Source organism: Herpailurus yagouaroundi, unplaced genomic scaffold, assembly GCF_014898765.1.
Source record: "Herpailurus yagouaroundi ecotype Mexico unplaced genomic scaffold, PumYag 191, whole genome shotgun sequence".
NCBI classification, from domain to species: Eukaryota; Metazoa; Chordata; class Mammalia; order Carnivora; family Felidae; genus Herpailurus; species Herpailurus yagouaroundi.
In genome coordinates, this window is record NW_024412422.1 from 3,238,257 (window position 1) to 3,262,960 (window position 24,704).

Sequence of the window (24,704 nt, forward strand, 5' to 3'; positions counted from 1 at the left end):
CCCCCCCCCCCCCCCCCCCCCCCCCCCCGGTCTGAGCAGCACCAGCGGCACGAAAGGGGCTGACCGGGGCACCTCCGGGGAGGGAAGCCCCTGGACAGCATCCGGGGGTCAGCTGGGGGAGCCCAGGCTTACCTTGGACCTGTGTCTGGTACACGATGAAGTAACGGGGGGTCCCGCAGCTCTCGAACTCCTCCGCGCTGCACTTCTGGGCGCAGAGCTGCTCGTCCTCCCGCTCGTGAAGCGGGAAGCGCGTGGTGGGGAACCCGCAGTGGCAGGCGGTGCCCGCAAGGGCCGCCAGCGGGTACTCCTGGAGCGGGACACGGGGAGGAGGGAGGTCACCAAGCCGCGGGACTGACCGGGCTCCCAACGCAGAGGAGAGCTGGCGTTCCCAGCGTCCCCTTCGCGGCCAACTTCACTCTCACAGCTCGGCCCCTCCCTGCGCGCCTCCTACGCGGCTTTATTAAGGTGTAACTGACAAATAAAACCAGCACCGGCGTCCACCTCCACGCCGTAGCTGCAAACACTAGAGAAGGAAAACCGTGTGATCCAATTGCATCGAGGCCCCGAGCCGGGTGGGCTCCGCTTTTCCTGCAAAGGCGGAGACTAGCGGAAGGCGGAAAGTACTGGAGACACCTGAGCTCCAAGAGGAAGCTTTCTCCGGGAGGACCGGAAGGAAAACTTACCAGGAAACGTTCTTCTCACCGTCGCCCGCCCTGCCACCGTTAAGTCCCCCGGGCCCCAGGGGGGACACGAAACCCATGCCTTGGGAGAGGCTGTGTGAGCCCGTTCTTTCACAACAAACAGGATACTGACAGCCACGTGCAGCCACGATTTCGTGGCGACAGCTGCTCCCAATTGCTTCATTTGTCCCGAGGAGCCGCGAAGCGGGAGCGGGGGGGGGGACTTGGATTCGGAGGGGACTGGGCTGCCCCTTGCCCGACTGGCCTCTGCTCCAGATCCGCAGCCCTGAATCCTCCCCGATAGCGGGTCCCAGGAATAATCTAGTAACAAACCAATTCAGCAAGCGTGGCACCATAGGATCGGTTTCTTTCTAACAGACATTGAATAGGGACTTCACCTCTTAGCAGAGACAGAGAGAAAGAGAGGGAGGGAGAGACCAAGACGCTGGTACGCAGGTGGGTCTGCGTGGGCCGTGACTGATGGCATTTTCTTTAAATTTTTTTTTCAACATTTATTTATTTTTGGGACAGAGAGAGACAGAGCATGAACGGGCGAGGGGCAGAGAGAGAGGGAGACACAGAATCGGAAACAGGCTCCAGGCTCTGAGCCATCAGCCCAGAGCCCGACGCGGGGCTCGAACTCACGGAGCGCGAGATCGTGACCTGGCTGAAGTCGGACGCTTAACCGACTGCGCCACCCAGGCGCCCCTGATGGCATTTTCTAACAGGTGATACACAGCGAGCCTCCCCCGATATCCTAGATCTCCTCCACCCGTGGCACCGGCAGTGCTGTACCCTCAGTCACTTAATCCCCGGGTTTTTTTTTTCCTGCGACCCCCTAAGGAGATCAGAAGAAACTGGAAGAGGGAGGTTTGCAGGGGGGGACTTCCTATCCACCCACATACCCTCAATTCCCAATCCCACGTGCAGTCTGACCCTTTGTTACACGCTGCTTTGCCCTGGGACCTCATTGTCTCACTGTTGGCGTCCCACCTGCAGGCTTCGGGGACCGAGGACTGTCCACCTGGAGGGGATGCCATAGAAGAGGGGCATCCATGCCCACCCGAGAGAGAGAAAGCTGGATCAAAAGCTGGTCAAGCCTCCTAAGCCTATGAACTTGGCCCCTGACTTGCCAGGAAGTCTCTTAGGAGCAGCAGAGTAAGCACTCAGGAAATGCTTGGTGACTTGAAGTTGCCTGCCCGGAGGCTCTGGAAGCCTCTCTGGGGAGGGGGAGGGGAGGTCTCTAGGGTAGCTCAGAAATTCAGAGCGTAGGTGTGGCAGGGGCCTTCCCCTGTGCGGGCCTTGGTTTTTGTCATCCGTGAAATGGGGGTGAAAATTCTCGAGTCTAAGCCTTGACGTGAGAGGTGAAGCGTGAGATCCGTGCTCGGTGAGTGGCAGCCCTCCGCGTTCCTGCGAGGTGTGCCTCATGGATCAGGGGCCCCCGTGAGGGCTGGGCCAAGCAGGACAATTCAGTGCAGGTGGGGCATTCGGGAGTTGGGGTCCAGGCCGGAGCACCCAGCAGGAGCCACGAGGCAGGCCCCCCCACAACCGCCAGCATCTTTGAGGACAGACACGCCATCTTGGTGACCGTGCATCCCCAGCACCGAGCACGGGGCCTGGCACAAAGTAGGTTCTCGGCATGGGCAACCACCTTTCTGTGGTGGGGGAGGGGCGCTTCTGCTCGTGCAATGAGCTCACCTTGAAAGAAGGACTCAGACATCACTGAGTGCCAGTGTTGTGCCCAGCTCTGCTCTGGGTATGGGAGGGGGGGCATCAGTGTTCACGGCACAGCCCCTACCCTTGTGGAGTTTGCTCTCTGGTCAGGGAGGGAGGATCTCGGGCTGAGAAAGGACCCACAGATCATCTAGTCCAACTTCATTCCAACGCCCAACGTTCTGGATGCCACACCTGCCCTGACTCGACGTGCTTGCCTCCGGTGACGGGGAGCTCACTCTGTCCCAGAGTGGGGCTGCCCTTGCCTTTCCCTGACAATCGTCTACTCATGCCTGTAGGCCCAGTTAGAAGGTCAGCCTCAGGCCTGAGCATTCCCCACGATTAGAACAAACCCGCTTCCTCAGGGGGAAAGAAATCGGCCCCCTGTAACTTCCGCCCCTTAGATCCACAGGAAACTGTTGCATTTCTCTCCCGTGTCACACATCAGAGGGATGACCCCCTCATCCTGCCCGAGCTGCGGCTTCTCCAGCCAAGCACCCCCTTTCCTCCAGCTGTTCCACACTGCCCCCCCCGCCCCCCCCCCCCGGAGCTCTGTGAACAGGACCCTGGACTCACCTTCTCAGTGCAGAGATCCACGCACTTGTCCACGGACATGTTCGGCATGGCGGCTGTCACGGGCAAGGCCAGGGAGAGGTTGTCGGGCCTGCGGAAGCAGCCTCGGAAGACTGCGCTTCCATCTGGAGGGCCAGAGGGAAAAGCAGTGGTCAGATCTCAGCTTGGCAAACCACTTTCTAAAGAAAGGCGCTTTTATGTATTTTTTAATGTTTGCTTATTTTGAGAGAGGGTGAGAGGGCATGTGCCTGTGAGCGAGGGAGGGGCACAGAGGGAGAGAGAGAATCCCAAGCAGGCTCCACGCTGTCAGCTCACAGTCCAACTTGGGGCTCGAGCTCACCAATTGTGAGATCACGACGGAGCCCAGATCACGGGTCAGACGCTTAACTGACTGAGCCAGCCAGGTGCCCCGAAAAGTGCTTTTAAATCGAAGCCCAGAGAAGGCAAGAGTCTTGCCCAAGGTCACACAGTGTACCAGAGTGGAGACGGATCGGCTACATAATTCAAAGTCTTCTCAACCCCGGCATCCTTGTCAACGGTCCCGCGATGTTCCTGTGGGGTCCTATTGTCCCCTTTTGTCAGTGTTCCTGTGCCTTATTCATCCTCCACAACGGTCACCCCCCATTCAGGGGGATGATACACGCCATGGAGGATTTTCGTGATCCCCTCAGGAGACGGCTGCTCGAGGATCAAGGGAAGCAAAGTACCCAGGGCTGTCTTCTCCCTCCCATCATCCTCTGCCCACCCAGTGCTGAGCACCTACAGGTTACGAGGGACTGATCTGCCGGAGGGACCGCCTTTAAGATAACCCGATCAGGCACACAACAGGGAATTCGGAGGCCGCACAGTCACCCCAAAGCAACAGGCAGCGATGGTGCCTGAGCCCCGGTTTGCCACGAGCAGGACCTGAGACAGTGTTTTCTTGAGGTGTGCTCTCAGGAGAGGGGGGCGGGGGAGAAGCAGGGCAGGAACCGAGCAAGGATGTCACCTCGGCTGGGTCCCACCCAAGCATGGAAGACAAGCCGTGCCACAGCCGGTCCCACTGCAAGGAAAGGGGCCCGGCCTTGGCCGTGTGTCCCCCCCTTCCCTGCCGCACATCAGATATTGACCGCGGGACACAACATCCCGGGAGAGCCTGCTCCTCTGGGGCCAAGGTTTATTTTCACGCAAGTGGGCAGACGTGAACCACTGGCTGCTGGCAGTCGCTGCAGGGAAAGGGGACGTGGGTGGGCCCCTGTGGCACCCACTGTGGGGGGCACACAGATGTATAAATAAGGACGTTCCCCACCGCACTCACTCGCATTAACACGTGGAAGACTGGGAACCGCCGGGTGCCCAACGACGAAGCACCGGGCAAATAAAACACAGACCACCACCACAATGGGACTCCATGCGCCCACCAATAATAACAACGGCATTCAAGCCTCCTTTAGAGAGCTAAAGATGCATTCAAGATGCTAAATATAAGCAGAGACTATCAAACTGCCCATACGACCAAATATCAATTTTGTACAAAAGTGATCTCTCAGGGGCGCCTGGGTGGCTCAGGCGGTTAAGCGTCTGGCTCTTGACTTCGGCTCAGGTCACGATCTCAAGATTCTGAGACGGAGCCCCACGTCGGGCTCTACCCTGACAGCACAGGGCCTGCTTGGGATTCTCTTGCTCTCTCAAAATAAACATTTTAAAAAGGTTCATTTATGTATTTATTTTTAACGTTTATTTATTTTTGAGAGAGAGACAGTGCGGGAGGGGGAAAGAGACAGGGAGGGAGGCACAGAGTCCGAAGCAGGCTCAAGGCTCTGAGCTGTCAGCACAGAGCCCGACGCGGGGCTCGAACCCACGAACCGTGAGATCATGACCCGAGCCGAAGGCGGACGCTTAACCGACTGAGCCACCCAGGCGCCCCCATAAAAAAAGGTGCTTTTTTTTAATAAAAAAATGAACCCTCGACATTAATCTCTAGAGGGACCTACGCAAACATGTTGACAGCCACAGTCATCTCTGAACGGCAAGCATGATGGTCGTTTTATGTCAACTTGGCGAGGCTATGACGCCCCAGTGTTTGTTCAAACATACGTCCAGGTGCTGCTGGGAAGGTCCTTTGTAGATGTGGCTAACATTTATAATGAGTTTACTTTGGGAAGACTTACAGGAGAGTTCCCTTGAGCACAAGGGTGGGCCTCATCCAATCAGTTGAAGGCCTTAAAAGCAAAACCTGAGGTTTCCCAGAGAAGGAATTTGGCCTCAAGGCTGTGGCATCAACTGCTGAGTTTCCAGCCTGCTGGTCTGCCCTAAAAATGTCGGGCTTGCCAGCTTCCACAACTGCATGAGCCAATGCCTTAAATAAGTCTCCTAACGTATATATAAATAAAACTCCTACAAGTTCTGTTTCCCTGGAGAACGCTGACGAATGGAGTAGCAGTATAGGCAATTTTTATTTCCATCTTTTTAAAACCCTTTTCTTGGGGCGCCTGGGTGGCGCAGTCGGTTAAGCGTCCGACTTCAGCCAGGTCACGATCTCGCGGTCCGGGAGTTCGAGCCCCGCGTCGGGCTCTGGGCTGATGGCTCAGAGCCTGGAGCCTGTTTCCGATTCTGTGTCTCCCTCTCTCTCTGCCCCTCCCCCGTTCATGCTCTGTCTCTCTCTGTCCCAAAAATAAATAAAAACGTTGAAAAAAAAAATTAAAATAAATAAATAAATAAATAAAACCCTTTTCTTTTTCTACAGTGAATATGTATTTTTTCAATGTCATTAAGACAAATTTAAAAGTTTTTAAATGCCCCTGTCAAATTTCCCAAAAGGTTCACGATGCCCACTTAATTTTTTGCTGTTGTTTGTTTATTTTTGAGAGTGAGAGCGAGGAGGGGCAGAGAGAGAGGGAGACACAGAATCCAAAGCAGGCTCCGGGCTCTGAGCTGTCAGCACACAGCCCGACCCGGGGCTCGAACCCATGAACCGTGAGATCATGACCTGGGCCGAAGTCGGACGCTTAACCGACTGAGCCACCCGGGCGCCCCCATGATGCCCATTTAAAATTGAGGTCAGCCGTGCTCACGTTTGAGTTATGTGAACCTTTCCAGAACACGGCTTTCACGTAAAACCAAGGACACCGTTCACACAGTGCAGATCAAAACCAGGAGCACAAAAATAGACGTCAGTTACCGAGTGCCTACCACGTGTGAGCTGCTGTGCTGGGAACTTCACAAACATCACCTCACTGCACCTTGGGGAAAACTCTGGAAGGCGGGGGGCAAACTCTCATTTTGCAGCCGACAGTGGCAGGACTTAGACCAGGAGGTCATGGGACCAACCTAAGGCCCCCACCGGTGGCAAAAACTTACTATGGATCGCTGTCAGCAACAAAATGTCAGCCCTTCGGAAAAAGGGAAGCAAGTTAAAGTTGCAAACACGTATATGCCCCCACTCTATACGTCTGTCTCTGGGTCTCTCCGGGGAGTCAGCCCGCCCTGTTGGCATATACACATCTATCCACGTTCACGTGCAGGAAAAGAAAGGGCTACGGAATCGCTCCCCAGGCAGAAAGACGGTGGAGGAGGGGGAGGGAGGGAGTTCGGGAACGATCGGCTTAAATGTCAGCTGTCACCCTAGTGATTCCTTCTACCACCTGGCACCCAGTAGCCCGAAGTCATTCCTCGCGGAGGCAAATCTAGCAAACGGAGAAGACATCTGGAATTTGGTTAAATGGCTCATTTCCAGAGCGCGCCGCAGGCTCGCACCATCCAGTTCTCTCTTCCCTGCTTTCCTGGAGCCCTCGCTCCTGCTCCAGGCTGGGGAGGGAGGTGGCGGGTGCTGTGAAGGCTGGGGGTGGCCAGGATGCTGCTGACTCGCCCTCTGGTCCTCCAGGCCTCGGTTTCCCCCCTTATGCATGGCAGGGTGGGGGACAGACTATGCAGATTGCTCTTCTGGACAGGACAGCCCTCCAGCCCCCAGATGAGGAACTGCTACCCCCCAAAGGCCACCAGTGTCCTGTGTGGGGAACACGCGACAGGCTCCCATCCCGTGGCCCAGGATGCTCAGAGGGAAGCCCCATAAACTCATGAGTCATCCCGAGGAAGATTCGATGATGCTCAGAGAATGTGCTACCCAAGGGGAGGTCAGGGAGGGGAGCCAGGCATTTGAGCCAAAGACTCGCAGCAGTGAGGTGGGAAGCCCAAAGCAGGTGCACGGACCCTCGCTTACCCAGAAAACTCAGCTGTCAGCCCACTCGGGTCACAGGGCAGAGAGACCCCGCCTTGCTTTTAGAAACAAGGGAGTTCGCCTTCTCTCTTCAACTCTGCTACTATTCACTGAGTCCCCACTGATGCCAGGCTCCCTGCTGGGTGCCTGGGATCCACTTAACCCTCACAGCACCCAGATGGGGTAGATGCTGGGGCCTCTCCCGTTTCACAGACGAGGCACCTGAGGCTCAAGGAAGCTGCCTTCCAGTGGCACAGAGCGATCAAATAACGGAGTGAAATGGAAGCCAGGTTTCTCTGTCTCCCAAGTCCATGCTCCTTCCAATAATACCGATGCTGTTATGATAATGAGGCGCTTATAGTAATATCAGAGTATCCCCGTTACGATTGTGGCTCCTGAATTATCAGTCGCGTGCTGTCCTCCGGGAACCAGGCTGAGCGCTCCCAGGCGCGGCCTTGTTGAACACGCACATCGGCTTGCGATCTCAGGATCCCCATTTTGACAGATGAAGAAACGAGGCTCAGAGGGTTGAAACCACTCGACACAAGTCAGCTGTGCCACTTGAAGAGGCAGAGCGGATACTGGAATCTAAGTGACACGTCTCCTCCACTCTGGAGGGTATTATCGGAGGCTGTGTGCCAGGCAATGTGTAAACACTTGATATACTTAAAAAAAGTTTTAGTGTTTACTTATTTTGAGAAAGAGGGAGAGCGCACACACACAAGCAGGGGAGGAGCAGAGAGAGAGGGAGAGAGAAGCCCAAGCAGGCTCCACGCTGTCAGTACAGAGCCCAACGCGGGGCTCGATCTCACAAACTGGGAGGTCATGGCCTGAGCTGATATTAAGAGTTGGGCTCTTACCCCACACACCCTAACACTTGATATACTTGGTCCCCTAATCCCTACAAGGAAGGTCTCTTTCTTCCCCATTATACAGAAGGGGAAAATGAGGCTCAGAGGGGGACAGTGACTTGCCCAAGGCCACACAGGTGACAAGTAGCAGCTTCTGGATTCCAACCCAGGAATGTCTGAGCTCAGAGTTCTCACACTCTCTCGGCTGTCTCTCTTTAAGAAGCCACCCCCAGGCCTTGAATCGGCATTTTCAAAACACTGGGCCATTTACTTTGTCCCAGGATCCTGCCCTTCACACTCACTCCACTTAATCATTCACAAAGTCAAAGCTGTCGCCCTGGGACATCTGGACACTGGAGTCGGATTTCTTGGAGCGCCAAAAAATGCCCAGGTCTTGACTCTGAGTCTCTAAAACCACATTCAAATTAACCTTCCTCTTTCCCACCAGGATGCGAATCAAGAGACCATCTCCCCTGGGTCATGGCTGAGGCCGCGAAGGTTGCTACGGGAATCAGTTTTGGGGTGGAGGCTAAGGGTGGCCCCTTTGGGACTGGGGCAGTCCTGGGTACACTGTAGGGATCCGAAGCCCACGACCTCTTACCCTCTAGGGTGCTTCCTTCATGGATCCCCACCCCCACCCTTCTGAGACTGTGCTGGGGAAAAGAGTTGTATCAGAAGCAGGAGGTGGGGGGGGCGGTGTATGGGCACCCGTGGGGTGAGTGCATCTGTCTGCCCATCAGCGGGGCGGGAGGGGCTGATCACGAGATTAGCCATGGGCCTGGTTGTAGTGAGGGTGTGTCTGGGAGGTGGGACGTGTGTGCATAAGGTCTGTGACAAGGAGGCAGTGTGTGCATCTTGTGGACACGTGCGGTAACGTGAGAACCGATCTGTTTGGGCATGTGAATGCTGAGCACCGAGTCCACCAATGTGGCCACGTGGCTCTGTCTCAGTGGGAATGCAGGACCCTGGGGGTGTAGGCTGTCTCCTGACGGTGGGCATCTGTACGTGACCGTGTGGTTGTGCGTGGGACCTCTACCACGGGGCAGAGATGCAATCCTCGGTGATCTCTCTGGGTTGCCTGGCAACCATGTAGCTTGGGTGGAGAAGGGCTCTCTCTCTCTCTCCTAGTGGAGGGCCGGGCTAAGCCGCAGCCAACTTCCCCCCCAGACAGGCTCAATGCCACCAGGGGTTGGGCATTTCTCAAAAATTCCCTGAACAGCCAGGACCTCAGATCCTGCAAGCATGTCTGTTTCCCCAGTGCGAGGCCACTTCATGCTTGTACAGTACAAGAGATAAGATCACAAGGCTCTCCCCGGGATGCTGAGAGCACGGGGACCCCCACGCCTGGAGTGCGCAGCCGGGGCACTGCTGGGATCTGTTTCGGTCCTGTGTAACCCTGAACCTGACGTGAGTCTCTGCATAGGAGTGTGTCTGCCCATGGGCACGTGACAGCTGGCGCCCCGCCCAAGGTGGTCTTTGGGTCACCACTGCTAGGAGTCACCCCTACATCCTCTTGCAGATACGACCTTGAGTAGCTGAGATCACCGGGGCATCACTCAAGGTCCCGTGAGCCCACACGCGTGCATCTGGACCCCCCCCCCCGGCCAAACACCCTGCCTTCATCACCCCCAGCTGGGGGGGCCTGGCTCTTGGGCTCTGGCTGATGGGGCTACATCAGCCCTGCGTCTGCAGGTGGCCTTGAGGGGGTCGGCCCTGACCCAGGGGCTCCAGAAGAGGCACCAGTCTGGCACCACACCAAGAAGCCATAGCACTTTCCTGGAAGTGACAGGCTCGGGACGAGCCACCTAGCTAAGGAGCGGAAGCCTAGCGGCCAGGAGACACGAGCTCTGGTGCCACCTCTACTTCCCTTCCCTGGACCTTGGAGTCTGTGCCTGTCACGCAGGCAGCTCTTCCCATAGTGCCCGTCGGCGGCTACCCCCTTCCTCGGTGTTCGCCCTTGGGCAAGTTTCCTCTCCTTTTGGGGCCTCGATGTTCTCATCTTTAAAATGGAGGTGCGAATACTGGGTGGCTCACTCTGAGACGGATATGCCTGAGTCTGGTGAGCCCGAAGTAGAGTGGAAGGGGCAGGTGAAGGTCGGTGGACCGGTCTCCTTGCCTCCTGCCCTAAGACTTAACCCGAAAAGCGGTGGGGGAGGGGGCAGGAACCTCTTCCCTGCCATCGCTCCATGTGATTTCCTCCTTTTGGCCTGGACGCCTGGACGAAGGCCATCCGCGGGCCGCCAGACTGAGAGTGGGAAGGCGGAAGGAAGACTGTAAGCCCAGTTCCACGGAGGTTGTCTCCCTTTGACATTTAAGCATCTGCTAATGAGTCCCTGACCCTACCAGCTTAGAGAAGAGGGCTGAGTTGAATGCCCTGAATACCAAATAAGGTGAGGTTTCAAGGAGCCAGAGTGGGATCAGGAGGCATTGCTTCGAGTCTCTCTTTGGGCCATGTGTGTCCAAGGATGTGGTAAGGAGGGGACCAGGTACGGGAAGGCGGTTCCAGGAGCAGTTGGCCTGTTGGATGTGGGGTTTTCCTACAGTCCTGCCCGTTCCGCTTTTGGCGGGGGAAACCGCAGGGTCGCAGAGGGCTTCCTGATGTCCGGCAGGAAGGTGGGGTTCTCAGGGATCAGGGGAGCACTCTGCAGTCCATTTCTCTCCGCAGGTTGCTCTCTGCTATGGCTTGGTGGTCAGAACATGGAGAAGACATTTAATTCTCCCACGCCCCTCCTTTCCTCCATCTGTAAAATGGACAAGTGGTCCTCCCCGTCAGCGGTGAGGCCTTCTCATTACTTGGGTCTGCAAAGGAAGGAGAGGTGGCCAGTCAGGATCCCTTGACCTTCCTAACACTCTTCTGTGATAGAATTTTGCACTCCCACAGCATGAACAGATGCCTTCCCGTTTGCAGAAAGCTCTGGTGCCCAGCAGAAAGAGAACTGGCTTTAAATTCAAACGGGGGCGCCTGGGTGGCTCCGTCAGTTAAGCGTCCGACTCTCGATTTTGGCTCAGGTCATGATCTCGTGGTTCGGAAGTCTGAGCCCTGCCATCGGGGCTCCAGGCAGGCAGTGAGGAGCCCACTTGGGATTCTCTCTCTCTCTCCCTCTCTCCCCACCCCTCCCCCAATCGCATGCACTCTCTCTCTCTCTCTCAAAACTAACTAAATAAATAACTAACTACATAAATAAATTCAGACAGACCTGGGTCAGGTACTTACTAAGCTGAGTGTCCTTTTGGGCAGGTGTCTTCACCTCCTAAGCCTCGGTTTCCTCATCTGTAAATAGGGATCACATCTGTGCTGCACGGTGAGAGTGGAGGTCCCATGTGATGGCATTTAACGTGCCTAAGACCTAACCAGGACTCAGTATCCCTCCCTGCTCCTTTCTCCTCCGCTTGTCCATGATGCGTGAAGGGTGGCTAGACTTTACAGAGCAGACGCTCTCAATGCCCCGGTGTCAGGGCCCCTGGCGCTCCCTGTCCCGATACAGATGGACAGCGACCCACAATATATACCCAGGACTCTGCCTTAGGGCTGGTGAAGACAGGCTGGGCCATGTCCCCAGGGGCCACCCTCAGCCAATGACGGGGATGTGCGGGAAGGTAAATGCTGCAGCTTCCTGCCCCTCCAGGGGGACACCTCTGAAGCACGTTCACCGCCGTCTCCCCGAGCTCCCCAGTGGGATTAACTTCGGCTGTCCTCAGCGTGCCCTGCTCTGTAGCGGACCTTGTTTCGGCTCTTTCCCTTCCTTGTCTCACTCCTCCATCCCTCCCAGAGATGCATCCTGGGGTCACTTCCCAAGCAAACCAAGGTTCCCATCCTTGCCTCTGGGGGAACCCAACTTAAAATATCTTTGGATCTCGGAGCACTTGTAATCCCCCAGGGAAACCCCACGTGGAGTTCAGGGCCACTGTTCTTCATAGCCCAGACTCTCTGAGAATGGTCCCCCTGGACAACAGCAGCAGCCCTGGGTCATGTCTTCCTCATGGCCAATGTTACTACACACTCACGATGGTAATCACATCAGCTGTGCTACATCTTGTACACACTGTATCTCAATTAATCCTTGCAGCAGCCTGTGAGGTGGACCATACTATTATCCTGTTTTGCAGGTGGAGGCCTCGGAGATGTAACGAGATTCAACTGCTTTTCCAGGTCACACAGCCAGCGGGGAGCAGAGTTGGGATGTGACCCCAATCCTTTCCGACACCCCATTTTGGTTTCCCACCCCTCTGCCGTTCTGTGGGAAGCCTGCCCAATCCTAACACGGTCGGGGGCTCCAGAGACCCCATACCAGCCACCTGAATTTCCCAGAAACCCTCTCCGGGCCCGCAGCAGGGGCCCCAGCGTCACAAAAGCCCATGCCCCACATTCTGTAATGTCAGCTCTTCATTGCCAGGCCAGCTGGGATGGTGCATGACCTCGGCAGCTTGAGGCTTTTACTAGCAAGAGGTGAGCAGAGCAACTGTTCACCAACTCTCTTTGCTGGGGGCAGATGAAGAACAGCCTGGAACCAGCTGCAAGTATCTCTGAAGTCCTATCCTCTCTTTGTTCCGGGGCTTCACAAAAATGAGGTAAATGTCACCAGGCATCAGCTTAAAGGCAGGCGTGGAAGAGTTCCCCTTGGTTTGAAAGAGGCCACCACCCCCTGGGTAATTAGGCCAGGCTCTACTGCATTAAAGATGCCAGTGAGGAGGAAAGGCAGTGAGCTGGGAGCTGCTAACGGCCACCTATAATCAGAGAGAGATTGAATTACACAAAGAGCCTAACTGTCCGAGAAGAATTCAAACCAGCTATTTTTAGGCAGCACCAAAGGCTCCTGAGGGCTGTTGCAAATTCAAACGGCTTGAATTGGGTGCTACGTGGAGCGCACTAAGGAGTTTTCATTCTAGGAAGAGAGGGGCATCACAACGGCTCAATACCCTCGTGCTATGTGCTTTCTCGATTTCATCTCACTTGGTGGTCACAGCAATCTTTAAAGGTTGGAACTGTCCCCATTTTACAGATGAGGCGCTTGAGGCTCAGAGAGGAAACAACGTGGCCAGAGGCAACACGGCAAGTAAGTGAGAAAGCTGGGATACAAGCGGTGTCTGCCTGATTTCAAAACCTACGCTGCCCCCCTAGCCTTTGTGGACTCTGCTTAGGGGCGAAGAGCAAACCCATTCTCCCCCCCCAGGATGCAGAAGGAGGAAATTTTTCTAGCTGTCATCTCCCCGACCCTACACAGCAGAACTCATGAAGATTCATATAAACTATACAATTCAGGGGTCCCGGGCACCTATTAAAGTGAAGGAGAGACCTCCAGAACTGGCAAAGGAGGAGCTAGGCATGGTCCATCCATCCAGTGTGACTTGCCACGAACACCTGAGGCTCCCCTTGGCAGAAGCCACCAGAATGGAGGATCGGTGAGCACAACACAAGTGCTGCACGAAATTCCCCTTCTAACTTTCAAAGACAAAAAACTGCCAAGACTAACAGTACACAAAATACACTGTGTAAAGTGTGAGCCATAAGTCAAGGATCTATTTTTTCCATGGTACTGTAAGCTTCATAATACTTCCACCAAGACAGAAAACAAACAAACAAGCAAGCAAGCAAGACGAAAAGGTGCTGAATCCTGGGAGAATCTGGCCTGCCTCCAGTTTTGGGGGCTTTAGGCTGCACGAAAGGACGGTCAGCACCATGGACAGCCACCCAACGGGCCCGACGTGTATCTAACACATTCAATGTAGTTCTAAGGAATCTTCTAACACAGATCTTGCAAGAATCTTTCAAGCAAATGAAATTTCTTGCAACATCCTGTAAAGCCGTAACGTTCTCAAATCGCTGGCAGGTCTCTGCCCCTGGGAGGAGAGCTACACTTGCTGACACATTTAGCAAACTGCTGTGAAAAATGTAATCCAACCAAGAAGGAAGTCCATTTCTCGGTTCTTTTGTAACAAGGGCAAAGAGTCCACGTGCCTGAGAGTCTGTGTCAAGGAAGAATAGCAGGGTGCCTGCAGACATTTGCTCTGCTAACCTTTTAATGCTCTCACTACTTACTGTAAGAGCATTCCATCACCTCGGAAACATGTAGGCTGCCTCCCTATGCAAGGTGTATGCCCCACCAGTGGTGCTCGGGAGACAAGAAGCCTCCTTTGGATCTTTCTAATCATTAAGAATTCTGTGCCACTGCTCAGGGAAACGCAGTTAAGATACATTGTTGATATCAACTAATGACTCCACAAACGGAATCCGGTTTCCACCATACCTGTTTCCTGGTGTGTTTACTCATTTCCCTGCCTGGTATAATACTCGCTGCTATCGTGTGCCAGTACCTCGGAAGGCCTCCCTTTCTGATTTACTTGTGTATAAATCGTGTCCAGGAATGGGAAGCCAAAGGTGCCACTGGGTTCTGACCCAGTCACAAGGACACTGGCAATTCTGTTTTGCTTCGAGTCCGCAAATGGGGCAGAAGGAGAGATCAGAGGTCAGGGAAAGGAGGAGGTAAGCTAGATCCAAGGACTTCTCCCAAAAGAGAGGAGATGAGGTCCAGAATCCCTTACAAGAGGTCAAGGTGTCTACAGCACTGTAGTGAGTGAGCACCCAAACGAGCAGTCAGGGAACTGGGTTCCAGCCCAAACTCAGTCCCTAAGAAGCACTGCGGCCTTGGAAAAATCATGCCTTCCCATCATTTCCTAAAGTTACCTTTAGGCTTTTGCACACCCCATTCCCTTTGCCTAGACTTCCCTCCCACCCCTTGGCAACTTCAGTCTGGATATCCTCCTCTTCCACACCAGGAAAAAAATCCCATGCATCTTTCAAGGCCCTAATAAAACAGCCTTCTTCTGTGCAGAGTTTCAGTTCCTAAAGCTCTAAAACGGGACATCAGCATATAAGAAGGTGCTCCCAATAGGGCACTCAACACATGACCTTTGCTGACCCTGGACTTTTTGTTCATGGCTGGAATATATGGCTCTCCCTCTCATCCAGAAGTCTCCTTAAAATGGGATCCCACCCAAATGTTGCTCCCTCGGCTCCTGAAGACAGAACCCCTGCCATTCCCCCATATATACACCCCCATGCTTGAACAGACCCCACTGGTGCCGGACCTGTTTCTCCACTAGACCATGAGCTCCTCAACCATGGAGACTGTGCTTTATTCTCCACTCATCCTCTCCATGCCTAATCCCCGTGGATGCTCATCAAGTGTTTTGGTTCAATGAATGGTCTCCATGTTCTCTCCAGACACCATGGTATCAAATGGGCGCCCACCGGGATTGGCACATCGTCAACCATCCATCTCCTTATCCAAGCCACTTCCATTCTTATCTCAGCCATAGCAGCCTTGAGGTTAATAAGGCTTCAATTTTCTTCTGGAATCTCCAGCTGAAGGTGCCCAAGCTTCCAATCTTGTACAGTGATGATTCAGGACAACTGCGGTGGACTTGGAGAAGCCTAGACTCCACCCTCAGCAGACATGACTACGTTCCCCTCTTGGGACATAAATATAAGACTCCTTTCTCAGATGGAACAAAACACCATCCCGGCTAACTTTTCTGCTGCCGAGGTGGGCAAGCGGAGGGGTGCAGGAACATCCCCGCCAGCCTCAGGGGCTACTCTGCAGCACCCACACAGCCCCCCCACTGCTACAAGGGCAAGACACACCCCCTTGTACAGAATCTACTGTCTTTGTGTGCCGAGGCTTGTATATTTCAACGGACCGAACATCTTCAATGGCCTGTGACAGTGTGCTTCACATCAGGTGATCACAATAGTGTGTGTGCGTGCGCGCACGCGAGCATGAGAGAGAGAGACAGAGAGAGAGGGGATACGTCCAGGTTATCCAGTCAATCTGAACATTAACCAAAAGCAGGTCTGGCTGATATCTAACGATCTACATGGCCTTATTCTTGTTATCCAGCCCATCGTCATCCACTAGGATGTTATAGCGGCAGCAGCCTTCTCACTAAATGCCCATGATTTTAGGGCCATCTCTTCACATAGTCAAGGTCACCATAAAAATAACATAAATACTGGCATAAGGGGATCAGTGTGAGGATGGTAGTTTCACCATCAAATTAAAACCTCGTGGGGCGCCTGGGTGGCTTGGTCGGTTGAGCATCCGACTTCGGCTCAGGTCATGATCTCACGGTCCGTGAGTTCGAGACCCGCGTCGGGCTCTGTGCTGACAGCTCAGAGCCTGGAGCCTGTTTCAGATTCTGTGTCTCCCTCTCTCTCCGCCCCTCCCCTGTTCATGCTCTGTCTCTCTCTGTCTCAAAAATAAATAAAAAATGTTAAAAAAAATTAAAAACAAAAAAAACAAAAAAAAACCCTCGTTACGCTAGCGGCCAAACGAGGGACTCGCTGTGTGGCCATTCTCCCGCCTGGGTTTCACACGCCACCTCGGCCAGCCAGGACTCCAGCCCCGGGGGTGAACTGACGCCCCCGTGGGGAGGCAGACAGTGCTTCCGATGGCAGCAACCCGCACCTCTGCAAACTGGCAACACGCGCCACCCTACTGCGCGGCAAAAGCCCGAGTGGGGCTTCGAACACACGGGATTTGGGAAACGGAACACATGGCCAAGCAGACCCACCACGAATTTTTATCAACAATGGCATTCCCATGGGAAAAGCCTGTCTCTACGTTCCGCCAAACCCACCTGTGTCCTGGGCAGGCAGCGTCACCTCTGCTGAGGTCTGAGGCCTTATTATTCAAAGCGTGGCCCCTAGCCCAGCAGCCTAGCGTCACCTGGGAGCTCCTCAGAAATGCAAACTCTCACCCTGACCGGCCGAACCCGAACGTGCTCTGTAACAACATCTCCATAGGGTTCACGGGCACATTCAAATGTGAAACGCTGGCCCAGGGGTCAGACGTGTGGCTGTGGGTTCCTGTCCCTGCCTCAGGGACTGCATCAGAAGGGTAATCGGGAGAAACCCAGCCCTCCATCTCCTGTCAAGGTCATCAGCAATCTTCATAGGTTTGCGGATCACCTTAAAATACACTGTGGCCTTGGGCAGGTTTACTTAAACTCGATAAGCCTCAGTTTCCTCGGTGCAAAATGGGAATGATTAACACTGGTAACCACTTACGGAGGCTGTAAGGAAGAGAAATGAAATTGGGCTTGTCGTGGGCTTGGGACAGTGCCTGGCACAGAGCAGATTCCCGCCAGACAGACATTACCTGTTCCAGAAGGGGGACGGCGGGACAATGTCTGCGGAAGAGGGTCCATGCTCACTCCCCTCCCTCCCTCCGTGTGGAAACTGGAGAGCACGTCCAGTAAGACCGAAGCAGAGCATGAAAGACGTGGGCCCTGTAACTGGTTTAAGTCCTCTGCTGCTATGGGACACTGACCCTCAGTTTCCTTTACTGTAAACTGGGAGTTAGAGAATAATAGCGCCCGTTTCCAGGGTCACCGTGAGGATGTGCTACTCCACATAAGGCACTGAGAAAAGGACCAAGTGTCTGCTTTTGTCATTATCTCTGTCTGCATCATCATTAGAGACAATACGCTTTCAGAAAATCAGGAAGGCAGGCCGAGCTCAGGCTCCAGCTCACTCTGTCAAGGAGGAAGACGGGAGGAGGCGGGAAGACAGGAGGCCGCTCTGGGTGGGAGGGAGGGGACACAGCTCGTGGAAACATCCGAATTCCACGGATCAAAGCGTTCGGCAAGGGCCGCGGTGGAAGGTGGGGCGGGCGCAGGGCTGCGGGGAGCGCTGGGGAGCCCCAGCAGGCGCAGGGCAGGGAGCAGGCGGCCTTGCGGGGAGGGGCGGGGCCAACTCACGTACACCTGCGCGCAGACTCCTGGGCCAGCTGCAGCCGGAAGACGGACAGGCGGTTGGCGCCGCCGCACACGCTGCCGCGCTCGCCCTTGCACTCCATGTCGCACTCGGCCTCGCTCACGTTTGTCGCCTGGATCTTGTGGCCGCAGTAGCACTCCGCACCGAACTCCAGCCCGGCATACAGGTAACCCCTGGGGAAGGCTGCTGTTAGTCCAGGGCAGCTACCACCATGCAGACCCCGGGGACACGGAGGCTCACCCAGCAAAGTGGAGACCTAGGGCAACTGGAGGGCTCTGGGGACAAGGACCCCCAGGGACACCCCCCCCCCCATAGCCACACTGTGTCCTACTGACACCCACCTTATACACTTCCACACGTGGCACACTTCACACACGCGCGCGCACACACACACACACACACACACACACACACCCCTCCAAGCCCAGGGTCCTTCTGTCCCAACCCACTCCCTTGCTCCTCCCTGCCTAGAGCCGTGCTCCAGAGTCCAGCCCCTTTATTGCAGGAAACATCCCCCAAAATGATGCCTCCATGTCCCTTGAGAAAAGCTGGAAGGAAGGGAGGAGGCAGGGGCTCTCGTATCCCCTTGGAAGATGGCAGAACCAAGGTCACGTATCCAGCCAAGGAAAAAAATTCCCTTTCCTAAAACTAAACAAAACAAAACTCCAGGCACGGCAAGGTTTTTGACTTACTTTCCCCTTGGCCTTGGGATCGTTTCCTAAAAAGGACGCTGTGGACACTCGTTCTGTAAACAGATGAGACGCCACGGCCTGTCTTGGCTGTAGCGGGTAGGGGCGAAGGGAGAGGATTAGGACAAGCCCTCATCGGCCCCTGTCGCCTCGGAGGCGGAACCAGGAAGGCTCCTCCGGCAGCAGCCTGCAGAATGCTGGCCACATAAGGCTGGCCGGAGGGGAACGGTCAGCTCAGGTCGTGACTCTGGACACCTGAGGGCAGCTGGAGAGACAGACCCGCCCCGCCTCGTGCCCCACATGCCTCAGCGACTCCGGGTGGCACCTGCCCATGCCCGCTCCACACACCCGCCTGGCCGGGTACAGGGAGAGCAGCTTAAACCAAACGGGTGTCTCGGTGCCTGAACCCCACCGAAATCCTGGGGCTCGGCCAGCCTGCTTCCACCCGTCTTAGTCTTCCCGTCTCTCTGAAGCCTTTGCTCTGGGGTACCCCGGACCCCTCTCATGTAACTGGACCCACTAACAGAAGGAACAATTTCCAAGGGAAAAGAAAAAAAACCACTTCCAGTGGGTGTTGTAACTCCAGAGCCGGTGGGAGCTTCCTCCTCGCCCCTCCCTTGGACAGGAGACACCTGCCACGTCAGGACGCACAAGCGGGCCCCAAGGACACGTCCGTGTGGTGAGGACCCGAGGCCTCAGGCCACCAGCCAGGTGCGTGCCTGTCTCGGGAAGGGATTCTCCAGCCCTGTCCAAGCCCTCAGAGGCCGCAGGTCTCTGCAGTCCCTTGAGAGCAAGCCCATGGGGACACTGAGGCAGAATCATCTGGCTAATCCCACTCCCGGCCATTATTTCCTGACACCCAAAAATGGTGTGGGATGACAAACGTTTGTTGGTTTAAGACACTACATTTGGGGATCATTGGTTGCCCAGCAACGGATAACTAATTTGGGAAGGGAAACGGAGTGAGCCTTGCCATCCTTCAGGCCACTGGGGTGTCCCTGGGAGCGCCCCAGACTACTGATCCCGATAAACCTCCTGTTGCCCTTGCCGGGAGGATCTTTCCAGAATTAAAACAGATCATACCTCTCCACTCTCTAAACCCGCGGCCGCCCCCCCCCCCCCCGGGGGCTCCACCGCAGGCGAATAAGCTTCCAGATGGCTTGGCTCAGCCTACTGACCCTCCTATCTGGGGTTCTTTAACATGGACGGCCATTAGGATCACCCAGGGAGCATTTTTTAAATGCCACACCTGGCTCCCATTTCGAGACAGTCTAATTTAATTGGCACTGTGACCCTAACGTGCAGCTGAGTGTGAAAATCGGCGCAGCGATGCTCTAACCATGGTCCCAGGACCCTCAGAGCCTGGACAGTCTTGGAACTCATGAAAAATGCAAATTCTTGGGCCGTACCCCAAGCCCACTGAATCAGAAAGTGAGAACGGGCAATCTGGTTTTGCAAGACTCTGGGTGATGTTCGTGTTCACTCCGGGCTGAGGACCCTGCCCTAGATCCACCCTCCCTGCCCCTCTCCTCCCCGTCCCTGCTACCTACTGCCTCATTCTCAATGCCTGGCATCGGGTAAATGTTAAATAAGTATTTGCCGAATGAATGGACACCACTCTCCTGATGAACGCCTCCCAGCGGTTCCCCCCTTGCCTGTGGCCAAGCCAGATGCTTCGGGTGGCATTCAAGGCTCCGTGTCAGCAGGCTCCAGCCAGCCTTGCCGCTTCCCCTCTAGACTACTCCCCTTGGACCTTCTGTGCACCCCCTCCCCACTGCCTATGCAAGGATGCTGGCTATTTAGGATGTTTCAGGAGTTCTGATCTTTGAGTGTGCTGTTACTTCTGTCCTCCTAGGACTACCTAGAAAACTCCTATTCATCCTTCAAAACCTGGCTTAAGATCTCACCTCTGTAACTCTTCCTGAGCCCTCCATTCCCTCAACCTTCACGGGCCCCCTGTACTTTAAGCGGCACCCTCAGCCCAGCACCCATCACGCTTGAGGTCTCCATACCCTGGTGTCCTCGATCCGTGCAATGTGGATCACAACATTCTTGCCTCTTGGGGTCTCGTGGTGGATGAGAGTTAATATCTGCCAAGTGCCGAGAACAGTGCCTGGCACAGGGAAATGCCCACCACGTGTAAGCTGTTGGTTTTCTACTGCCCAAGCCTGCTCATGCCTCTGTCTTCCCAACTAGCTGGGGAGCCCCCCGAGGGCAGGGCTATGGCGGACTCATCTCTGCACCTCCAGCACCTCACACACACGTGAGCAGCGATAAACATTTGCTGAACTGAAGGGGATTAAGTGAGTTCATCTGACTCGTCCTTTGATGCTTGGCTGTCACCTCCTGGGACTCTTTCCTGACACCCCAGGCGGGCTGGGGGCCCTCTTCTGCATTTCTCGTCTGTGATTCATTCCATCTGAACCCTCACCCCGCCCTACTGCCCTTCTCTGTTCACATGTCTGTCTCCCCATCAAGGCTGTGACTCCATGGGGCCATGGACGCTGTGGAATTCACCTGGGTCTCCCCACGGTCTGACAAATAAATTAATGAATCGATACCATCAAGGGCTCAGAGACCTTCCCAAGCTGGAGACAGCCCTGGGCTCAGGCAGATGATTATAAAGGGGACAGTGTTTCCTCATGAAGGACACAGGGAGGAGTCCCTCGGCCACCCACTTGCTCATTTCCACGACAGCCATGTAGCTGAGGTCCTCCAGAGTTGGTGACCTCAGGGCCAGCCGGCTAGAGTCTGAAAGTGAGCATGGCAGCAGCCTCTTCAAAGCTATTCCGGGTCCGGGGCGCCTGGGTGGCTCAGTCGGTTAAGCGTCTGACTTCAGCTCAGGTCATGATCTCGCGGTCCATGGGTTCAAGCCCTGCGTCGGGCTCTGTGCTGACAGCTCAGAGCCGGGAGCCTGCTTCGGATTCTGTGTCTCCCTCTCTCTCTCACCCTCCCCTGTTCATGCTCTCTCTCTGTCTCAAAAATAAATAAATGTTAAAAAAAAAAAAATTTTTTTTAAAAAGCTATTCCAGGTCCAAGGCAGCAATGCTGGGGCCCAGGCCTGGACTGAAGGTCCCATCGCCACCTGCCAGTCTTTTGGGGCCTCGTCCACCCTTGGAAAGTCAGCTCCCTCCCCCAGTGCGTGTTCTCCTCGAGAACATCATTTTCTTCTTCAATTGGGAAACGCTGTGTTTCTCCCTGGGGGAAGAACAAGGGATTATGCACCCCTGACCCCCAGGCTCCCACCTCACGCTTCCCATGGGCATCTTACAAGCCTCCCACTCAGATTCACACCTGTGGGCTTTTCCCACACACAAGCTCAAGTCCGGACCCTTGCACACACATTCACAAAGCCTCCTGCACACACAGCCGCTAGTGTTTAAAGACCATTCCGTGTGTGCACTAAGCTTACAAACATGACCCGCTGACTCTGCACTCTATACGTACAAACTCCCACCCAGGCCACAGCGTCCCACGACTCCACGATCACAAACTCCCACAAACCACCTCCCAAACAGTCCTGCTCATCTGCACGCGTGCATGCGCATATACACTCACACGTGCACGTGCACATACACACACCCTCGTATCACTCTTTCCACGGGGCCACGGGCTCATCCTCCACTGTGCCCTTCCACAGGAAAGGAAAGAACACCACGGAAGGAAGGGGTCTGAAATGAATGGAGCCTGGGACGTCGGAGCCCTACCGTTCTGCACAGTTGTCCTGGCAACGGAAGATGGTCATCTTTTTGTAGTCGAAAAAGGACACGCCTCGCAGGGCCCGGCTCTGGGTGTCATCCAGGTAACAGCCGATGTACTTGGCTTTGGGAAGAGGAGAAAAGTCAGGTCTGGCTGGGGACAAAGCAGAAAGGGTTTCGCAAACCAGGGGCAACCAGCGTCCCTCCGGTCACGTGGCTTTCTTGACCTTTTGGTACCAGCCGCTCCCTCTGAGCAGAAAAGCAGAAACAAGAGACTAAAAGTCATGTGTGCTGGCTGACCCTGATTCGTAAGGGCAGCGCAGGCCAGCAGAGGAGGAAGGGACTCTTCTGGGTAGCCAGGGTTAAGACCAAGCCCCTGGGCTCTACTGGTGACAACAAAGCACGCGGGAAGCCAAGCCAAGGTCATTCCCTAAGCGCCACGCAGATGAGACCCATAGTAAGACAGCTCTGAAGAGCTTGACATGGCTGAGAGCATGCTGTCATTTCTACAAGCTGCCTTAAAATGTCTGTTTTTCCCTGGACACATGGACTGGGATATCTCAAAGGCACCGGGTCAGAGAATACTAACCCAGTGAGGCCAAAATGGAAGGATCTGCGTAAATGTTTCTACCACAGCGTCTGACACACGACAGGCACAAAGGTACGATGAGTGGAACGAGAAACCGGCCATTCGCTGTGTCGTGCCGTACTTCGTAGTTTGCCAACACGCGGGCCAACGTGAGTGCTTTCATCCAAAGAAAGACTTTACGTGATGTAAAACCACCAGTAAGAAACCATACACAACAGGGGCGCCTGGGTGGCTCGGTCGGTAAAGCGTCCGACTTCAGCTCAGGTCACGGTCTCACAATGCGTGGGTCTGAGCCCTGCATCGGGCTCTGTGCTGACAGCTCAGAGCCCGGAGCCTGTTTCGGATTCTGTGTCTCCTTCTCTCTCCGCCCCTCCCCTGCTCGCTCTCTGTCTCTCAAAAGTGAATAAACATTAAAAAAAAAAAAAAATTAAACAAATAGAAACTATACACAACGTTTTCTTAAAGTAGTAACTGGGTTTCTGTACTTCATGATAAACAGTAATTCTCACATGAAGACCACACTTCACAGTTTATACAAGTCTTTCCCCATATGTTCTTATAATTATTATGACCTAGACGTGTGCTTTGCTAAGTGGTTTCTACTTACTGTCTCACTGAATCCTTACAGTGATCCTCCTCCAAGGTAAGTACTGCTATTCCCACTCTGTACAGAAGAGGAAACTGAGGCCCAGGGAGGTGAAGTCACTTGCCCACGGAAGCACAGCTGGTGGTGCCCACGCGGAGCCAGGGTGGACCTGGGCGATCGGGCTGCAGAACCGATGTTCTGAACCACTGCTCCCATCTTCTGAAATCCAAAGATCCTTGCGAGGACTCCCATGAACAGTGGGGAGCACTGCCACGTTCATGCTCTTGGACGACTGAACAGAGGCCCAGAAAAGTCACGTGTCTGGCCCGAAGCCTGTGGCTCACTGGTGGCAGAACAAAGATTTAAGTCCAGGTCTAGGGGGCCCTAAGCCAGCGCTCTCTCCACTATTCCATTTGGAAGTAACTGGAAGATCCAGCCAGCCCGTGGGATCAAACAGCCCTCGCGGGGAAATGACCACAGGAAACACCGCGTGCCACTCGGTCACTTTCCCTGGCTGGCCTGCTGTCTATTTCACCCACGGGCTTGTGACCCCCTCGCTCACGGTGAACAGCAGGGTCTGGCGGGGGGTGGGGCGGGCTCGCTCCCGGGCGGTCGTGCCCCCCAGCACGGCCCTGCTGAGTGCAGAATTTGTCAGCCCCGCTGGAGATGGGCCTCGTCCTGATCACTCTGAATTTCTTCTCTAAGACAGAGGTGATAGGGTTGACTGAAGGACAGTCCCTCTTTAAGAGAAAGCTCGCCTCCCTGGAGCGGGGACGTCAGATGGCGACAGCTCTGGAGAAGCCCACGTCTTGTCCCTGCGCTTGTTCAAGAATGTATGTCCCTGCCGTCACAGATGGGAATCCCAGCCCCTGGACTGGGGCGTGGGTGCTGTTCACACCTGAGCTGGGAGGCAGCCCCTCTCGTGAGCGTGTCACACTAACTTTAGGTCAATAATTCACTAAAGGGCAGAGTGTCCCATGTATGTAGAAGGGCTGGGGGCAGGGAAGAGATTGGGGAGGGAGAGAAAAGATAAAAGAGAGAAGGAAGGAGGAAGGGAGGGCGAGGGAGGGAGAGGAGGAGGAGGAAAAAGGTTTTTTGGGAGCATGAGGTCTTTATTGTCAGATCAAAAGATGGTGTGTGTGTGGGTGGAGCATGTATTGAGCACCTACTATATTCTCTCTACTAGGGGCCATTCCTCATTTTTAATTTTTAAACGTTTTAAAAAAATTTTTTTTTCAACGTTTATTTATTTTTGGGACAGAGAGAGACAGAGCATGAACGGGCGAGGGGCAGAGAGAGAGGGAGACACAGAATCGGAAACAGGCTCCAGGCTCTGAGCCATCAGCCCAGAGCCC

At 54.8% G+C, this 24,704-nt stretch overlaps 1 protein-coding gene across 5 annotated transcripts in view; it reads right to left on the bottom strand.

Moving 5' to 3' along the window:
* The window catches only part of WSCD2 (WSC domain containing 2), a 101,797-nt gene that overhangs the window by 26,557 nt on the left and 50,536 nt on the right, over positions 1-24,704 (bottom strand). For 3 of the 5 annotated variants that reach the window (XM_040443671.1, XM_040443670.1, XM_040443669.1), the window contains exons 3-7: positions 22,764-22,937; positions 22,184-22,298; positions 17,776-17,960; positions 2,970-3,091; positions 133-307 (exon numbers count right to left, since the gene is read on the bottom strand). In XM_040443671.1, coding sequence (XP_040299605.1) covers positions 133-307; positions 2,970-3,091; positions 17,776-17,960; positions 22,184-22,298; positions 22,764-22,937 — 771 coding nt within the window. The remainder of the gene's footprint in view (positions 1-132; positions 308-2,969; positions 3,092-17,775; positions 17,961-22,183; positions 22,299-22,763; positions 22,938-24,704) is intronic. The other 2 variants (XM_040443672.1, XM_040443673.1) reach the window with 2 other exon arrangements.